Below are 7,906 nucleotides of genomic sequence, written 5' to 3'. Positions count from 1 at the left end.
GTTCTGAGTGGCGAAACATTCCGAAACTTTTAGGAACATTTTTAGCATAGACAGCATTTTCGTTGAAACCCACTTTTCACCTATAATCTTCCACGTGTATTTGCTCATGCTCGGAGCAATCAATCTGCTTCCCTTAGTGGATCGAATTATCCGGCTTGCTTGCTCCCAAACTGATTAACAATTTTCGCCGGAAGTGTTTACCTTAGAGAGTCGCTCAAATGCACGCGATAGCTCAAGTACACTGAAGTAACGCGAACTTATGGCTCAAATGGTGCAGACGGATTACGTGAACAAAGCGCCGTGAATTCCTGAACTCCATGGATAACATGCTGTGTGCAGAAACGTGGCTGGAACAGAACTCATTAAAAGAGGGGCGATCATGCGAATTTTAGAGGCATACCTAGTTTCGGAGAGCGTGTGTACAGCAGCGATGTTGGAAGAACCCACAGTTTTTCTCGCGTATTGATACGAGATAAACAGAAGCTTAAGCTGGCTGCATTCGGGAAATTTACATTCGTGCTTCGGTGATCGAACCGAGCCTTTGTCAAACGCACGGAAGGTGGAACAATCGAAGCGATTGAACAGTCCCTTCCCTTATCAGTTTCATGCGATAAACACGCAACGTTCGCGGCTGCGACAGATTGCAATTCGCCCGCTCCTAAGAAAGCGCAATATCAACGTTTCATTAAATGCCCCATTGTTCAGTGACAGTCCTACGTACGCTTAATCTGATAACACGGGGCTGACGAGCGATATATCACTGAACTGGCCACGTCTATTTTCATAGCACTTCCCTTGCAGTGACGAGACGAACGCCGCGCAGGTAAGTCATGTTCTTTTCTTTTACGTAGGCATCACTGTTCTTAGTGCACCGTTGCAACACTGCAATCGTATACCTATACCACAGCAAGCTGTGCTATCTTCAACGAACCCCAGAAAAATTATTTATTTCTGTACATGCTATATGCTGTATATGGCTGTAGTCGAATACAACTTAAGTTCGGAGAGGCCCTGCCCAAATGACCGAAGCGTGCCAGCCCATCGCCTCCGCGACTAAAAAAATAGTCCCGCTCATACACTCGGCAATACTTTCCGAAGGCGGGGTCCCCGGCCGTCCGGCTCATGATGTCGGTCTTGAGTGCGCGCCCATTGGTTCAGGCTTCTGTTCATGCGCCTTTGAAGAGGAAATGCGGCATACTTCTCAAGTTATATTGGAATATAGGTTCTGGCGGATCGCGTCCGCGAACAAAACGACGCGTTGAACGACACTTTTCGGTTTATATATAAGTATATGATAGATATGTATCGGTTTATATAAAAAGTGCCTTAGCACAGGTGCACTTCATCCTCTCGCCACCGCCGATGCCTCTTTCACGAGTGTCGCGATACTCAGCGGCAGCCCTTCCCACCAGTTGTGGTGCCCCTCTCTCTCGTGACATAGAGATCGCGCTAGCGTTGTTATCAGGAGTTGACCTCTGGACGCACTATGGGACGGACGCGTGTCGTTCGCTCGGAGGAAGAAGAGCGGTGACTGAAGGAGCGCCAACGCGTGCATAAGCGCGAATGGGCGTGAAAACGACGTGGAGCCGCAGCCGCAGAACTTGCAGCAGCAGCCGCTGCTTCTACCACGGCTTCGCTGGCTTCCATCCTTACAGTAGAGCAGGGGTTCTCAAACTTTCTAGCCTTGGGGAACCCCAGCGGGTTTTCCAGAGTGCCCCGGAACCCCTAACTTTTTCTTGAGCATGAAGACAATCGGATGAGTGGGATGGGGTGCTGGTGATAACGCCTCTCGATGCGCGCAAGCGAAGTATTAAGTGTCCGCGTTAGCCTATTCTCTTTTCTTTAATATCAATGACAGTCGCCGTCGATGGAGAATTCCCGATAATACATAGACTTGCGACCACCCCCCTCCCCCCGCGCCACTCCGCGAGTCGCGTAAAGCGCCCGCCAACCATACACTGCCTGCTTCAGGCACCGCGCACTGTAAGCAAAGTGTTCACGCAAACGAAGCGCCTGACGTACAGAGGCGTGTTTTATTTTTTGCCAGCAAGAAAGGAGGCATGCCAGTCGCACAGAGAAAAGGCCGCCAACCGACCAATCGACATAGAGCAGTGGCAAATCACCGTGCATGGAAACTGCTACGTGAACGCCGACGCACCATGAGCCACGAATAATGCGCCGAGGTGCCCGTTAATGTCGTTTGAAGTTGTTTGAACACTACAAGCATGAATTACTAGCGCTCCGCGCATTCTGTCTCCATGGGTTCGCAAATCGTACAAGTTTTGTCACGCTCACCATGCAGACGACGAGTCTTTAGTGCTGCTACCACGTGTGTTTCTCGCTACCCGCAGATACCCGATGTGCGGATAGGGCGTGCGATGGCTTCGTTAAATGCAAAACGCAATGGAAATTTTCTTGTCTAAATAAATTAGTTGTTAATGGGCGTAAAACGGGAGCGGGTTGCATTCGTTCTGCCCGCTCGCGGAACCGTAAGATGTCCTTCATGGAACCCCTAGGTTCCGTGGAACCCTGTCTGAGAACCCATGAAGCAGAGGATGAGCTCTGCATTTCTATTTATTTATTTATTTTAGCCTAAGTCGCACAAAGCGTTACAGAGGGGAGTAAGACACATTACATAACAAAACAAAAGAGAACGTAAACTAACATCAAATATTAACATCCACAATACATATGACGATGCGATGTTAAGCTAATACAACTGAATTCAAGTGCAGGCACGATGATAAATACAGCACATGCCAAAAATTGCAACCCTCTCTAGCACTAAAGATCTCCGTTTATGTACAGCTATCGCTGGCGTTGAAGTTCTATGTCCGCTCATACAACATGGAGGAAACATGAAGAGACGAACTTGCTGAACGTGACTATGCCTGGCAGCGGAGCTCGAACACTACTCGTTACGTACTCGAGCGTGCAGCTCGCGATAAGCTTCTGACGATCACAAAAGCAGGGGCGAAAACGGAGACATAAAAGTGCGAAACAAGAAACGCCTAACGTATACCTTTTAACATAGCAGGTACCACAGAGATGTGAATGACTTCCCTATAACACATTTTTGCATACGTGAACGCAGGGGCGTATCCAGGGGGGGGGGGGGGCACACCGGGCACTTGCCCCCCCCCCCTCCCCCCCGGAATTTTTTGCTGCCATGGTATACAAAGCACAAAATGACACTCGACCACACTTACCGGGCCGAAGCCCACGTCGGATCAAGGGCGTGCTTCCCCCCCCCCCCCACCCCACCCTCCCAAAAAATTTCTGCCTACGCCACTGCGTGAACGGCTGCGGGTATGAAAAAAATGCTCAGAAAACGTTCATGTTGCTAGAATTATGTGTAGACACTGACAGAAATTCAGCTGCAGGGTTTTATCAGATTCCACCACTGGATGAATTGTGGTATTTTGTCCTTTGTTGTTTTCATTATAGTAGTTGTATTTAATTAACCTATACTCGCTGTTGACTTCCGGTGGCCCCTTGAGTATATGAACGTCAGTGAGACCAACTTAATACGCGTTCTTGAAGCTCGCCGATCGCTTTATCGAGTGACTTCGAGTTCTCTTACCTACTATTTTGGCTAGTATTATAATTTACTGCCGACCCGAAGGTCGCGGGATCAAATCCCGGCGGTGGGGGCCGCATTTTGATGGAGGCGAAATGCTAGAGGGCCGTGTGCTTACATTTAGTTGCACATTAAAGAACCCCAGATGGTCTTAAATTTCCGGAGCCCTCCACTACAGCGTCTCTCGATCATATCGTGGCTTCGTGACGTAAAACATCAACAATTATATATAATTTACTTCGTTGCGAAGATGCACAGCAGGTTATCAGTGGCGTTGCTATGGAGAAAGAACCCCGTAAAAGTTACGCCCACCCTGGGTTCTTTCAAGCGCCTCGAAAGCATGCTGTACTAACATATTTGCAATCGGACTCAACCGGAGGTCGTGCATATAGAATCGAACCCGCAACCTCGTTGTCATCAGTGGAACGTCATAGTCGCCAAACCGCTGCGGCAGGTAGATGCGATAATATTTCGGATACCAGAATTAAGGTACGCTCGAACAGAGACCTGTCACGAGTGATACTGTTGCCATGATTTTTGTGCATCTCCCGTTTCGACATCAAGCGCGCATTGAAATGAAGACGTGTGCCATGTACTACATTTTATTTTTAAACGAGAAGCAGAAGGAAACGCTACCGGATAGGCTGTAGCGTTAGACCTACGGGTGCGGCGCGAAAAAGAAAAAAAAAAGAAGAAGTAAGATTAGCGCGACTGACCGATCAGAGCTGCAAAATCTGCACTAGCATTCGAAATGCTGCCGCTTCAACATGCATTTCGCTTTATAAGATGGATCGTGACTGACACTTGTTATAAGCATGCGTTCTCGGGAACGAGATCGCCTTGTGACGATATTTTTGCTGCTACAGTTACCGGTAACTCGTGGTAACCTTTTTCTGATCCATCTGCATATGCCCGCTATTCATCGTACCACTCGCCGGAAGCATATAATTAGGACGTCGTTACTGCCTAATGGATATTCATAGATGTCTATGGGTATTTAGGTAAGTAGATGGCCTGGCAGTCTCTCGGAGTCTTTTGAGCTATTCTAGCTGTGTGGGGCATTCATTATGCGCTGCGCTTTCATTAAGGTCAAACCAACTATAATCAAAGCTTAGTTTTGTTTCAGGCTTTTACGGTTTGTTGTGATCTCTTGCAGCTGAAGAACGGTCTCAAATTTTATATTTGTTGGTGCCCAACTTTCTCATGTTGTTACGGGGATGTCTATAATAAATCCGGGTTGGCTATGCTCAAGGTCACAAAAAAAACAAGAAAACAACAATACAATCATACATTAAACAATTCTTTTTTCGCTTGTTCCAGGAAAATGTTGGCCGTGATCTTCGTCATAGCGCTTGTAGGAGGTGAGTAGAGCGGTGGACGCCACCACAAAATTGTAAAAAAAAAGCGATTTCGAATGTAAGTTAACAGTTAATACTCAAGAAAGGACTGGTGTGCAAGGCTGGGCATCTTGTTGTTATACAGCAAAGAAAATAGTACCGTAAATAAAAGACCGGCATATTCGAGAAACACTAAAAGACATGTCAGTTAAATGAATATTCGCATATTTACAAAAGACGAATATAACAAAACGCTGGAAGGAAGTAAGGATGGCGCAAGGAGGGATGGATGGAAAATGATGCGCGCAGCGTAAAAGGAAAGAAAAAAAAAATCGCAGCATTTCCACGGAGTGAATGATGATGAGTGGGCGAAGCTGCGGAGGTTCATCGGTAAACCGTGAATCTTCCGTGAATTCTGCCCAGTACATCATCACCGACGTGAGATAGGGCGCGTTTATACTAAAGGTTCGATGAGTTATGACGACTTGCAGCTCACTTTAATTTTACATGTACGCTGTGAATTTTCATTGTTTAGAAAACCATTGCTTTAGAAAACATCTGGCGTCTTTCGTTAAGCAGCTGGCGTCTTTTCCTCTTGCTTTAGAAACATCTGGCGCTCTTCCGTTTTGCTTTTACAAAACATCTGGCGTCTTTCGTTGGTTTATTTCATCAATCAACAGCGTTTTGAACAAAATTGTTATTGATTAATCACGCACAGGAGAAATCTCACCAGGCACTACCTTGGAGGTAAAGAATGGCTGCTAGTGGGAATGAGAGACAGAAGAAGTCGGCTTTTAGCTACCGCTGCGAATTTTTTATTGTTCAACAACGCACAGGAAAAATCTCCCACCGGCACCACCTTGGAGGTCAAAGCGTAAGACTGGTTACGGACTACGACTACGACTACGAGGGACGAACGGGTGCCGCCTTAAGGAGCTTCGCCCCTAAAAAAAAAGGTGTCACGGAGGAGATAGCAAACTGGTATAATTGATATTATAGCCGATATTAAAGAATAAATAGAGATGGGCAGCTCGTGTAATGAAATAACAGTAAATGCCGGCACAATATAACTACGAAATGGGGGCCAATGAAAAGGATGCACATTCGAGGATGGCAGAAAACTAGGTGCATGAGTTGGAATTAGGAAATTTGAGGGTGTAGAAAGTTATATAGCTCAAGACACGGGTAATATAAGATCTCTCTAAAATACGTTCTTTATGTAAAAGGCTAGTAATAATGATGAGCAATCCAGGACAAAACTCCTAACACTCCGTGTCTACGACCATCTGGCAGACAATCGCAACCGCTAATTCTGCCTAACGGGTAGATATTTCCCTAGTGGACCCTGAGTTATAGCGATCATCTGAAAATGAGCTGATTGTTGCCAAAATCTGAAGAAATAAAAAAGGACCCCTTGACACACGCTCGGGGCAAATTACTAAGAGTAGCCAGCAGAAATCAATCAATCAATCAATCAATCAATCAATCAATCAATCAATCAATCAATCAATCAATCAATCAATCAATCAATCAATCAATCAATCAATCAATCAATCAATCAATCAATCAATCCGATTGCGTTTGCGTTTGTGTATCCTCATGTTGTGTCCTACTTGTGCGCAAGACTTCAGTGATTCATGTTGTATCCTCCCACTTGTGCACATGACGTCATTAATATGCTGTTTACGTTGTTTCATCGTTCACCCAAGAGTGACCGAAACCTGCAACTTATTAATTGAATGCGAAGGTGCTCTTCCCTTCAGCAGCCTCAGTTTGCCCCCAAGACATACATGTATCTTTATCCGCTAACACGCAGGATCCGTGCACGGACTTGACATCAATGACGACGTCGGCATCAACGACAACGTTGGCGTTGCTGTCAAAGACGAAGGCGCCAACGTCGAAGATGCCAACGCCTACATCGACTCGGTACTCGAGTTCGAGCTGCCGAAACGCATGGCGACACTCGATCCGCTCAAGGCGCGCAACTTCCAACCGGTCAACGGCCACCACCTGAACGGCACCAACATGAGGTTCGTCTTCTTCGAAGTAACGGGCCTCCGAGGTATTCGGCGCGACGGCGACTGCCAGCTGACCCGCGCCGACGAAGAACATCCGACAACCTTGGAATGCACACTCGCCACCGAACTTCGTTACGACGTCGTGGCTAACGTGACCTACCAGAACACGACACTGCACAACGTGAAGATAAACGGCACCTTCGAGGGCGTCAGGGGTCCGCTTACCGTCACGTTCCAGAGGTCGCTGCCGGCCAAAGTCGAGTTCTCGCCTCGCTACGACGCCACGTGGGACAGTGTCTCGCTATCACGACAGGCGCGCCCCCATTGGTACGTCATAATGGAACGAGAGATTCACCTGCAGATGATTAACGTGTTCGAGTTTGTGACAAAAAGAGCCTTCGCCAAGGCAATGTTTAACGCGGCTAAGGAAGTCCCATTCCCCGAGTGAAACGGGGGCGCGTTAACAAACGCCTCAATGAAACCTCTGCCTTTCGCGTAGGGGCCCCCTATCTTCGTAATAACAAAGGCGACAATGCCAGGTGAGGAACTGGTTACTTTAAATGAACAGTTTCTTCTTCGAAATTTCGGAACAATGACAGTGACGCCAGTATCAACCGCGTCGCTGTGCCCAACCAAAGGGAGGATAAATGTCTTTGCTGTTACAAAAAATGTTGCTGTTTAAACCGATTACTGCGAATTTCTTGTTGTGATTGAATTAATAAAAGAGAGCACACGCAGTCTAGGACATTGTTCTTCACTCCAAGGGAAATGTTTTTGACAAGCAGGTAGAAATGTGGCTGTTATTGTACACCCACAAGACGCGCTCATAACCTTAAATATTATAATGACACATAAGTGCTTCGACAGACGGCGCTTTATAGGCGACTTTTTTATGTTAGCCCTCTATTGCCCAGACGGTTCCGTCCGATTATTTATTTAGTTATTTGTTTACTACGCCTTGTGAAACT

General features: G+C 46.8%; 1 protein-coding gene across 1 annotated transcript; it reads left to right on the top strand.

Annotated features, from left to right (window-relative positions):
- The first annotated feature begins 789 nt into the window (after positions 1-789).
- On the top strand, positions 790-7,401 carry LOC119394254 (uncharacterized). The gene is made up of 3 exons (XM_037661540.2): positions 790-823; positions 4,901-4,941; positions 6,734-7,401. Exons 2-3 carry the CDS (start codon positions 4,905-4,907, stop codon positions 7,384-7,386), a joined length of 690 nt encoding a protein of 229 aa, XP_037517468.1. The 5' UTR covers positions 790-823; positions 4,901-4,904; the 3' UTR covers positions 7,387-7,401.
- The last annotated feature ends 505 nt before the right edge of the window (positions 7,402-7,906 follow it).

The sequence above is a fragment of the Rhipicephalus sanguineus genome, chromosome 5 (assembly GCF_013339695.2).
Source record: "Rhipicephalus sanguineus isolate Rsan-2018 chromosome 5, BIME_Rsan_1.4, whole genome shotgun sequence".
NCBI lineage: Eukaryota > Metazoa > Arthropoda > Arachnida > Ixodida > Ixodidae > Rhipicephalus > Rhipicephalus sanguineus.
Note: the sequence above shows the minus strand (reverse complement) of the source record. Positions and strands in the feature narration are given on the sequence as shown.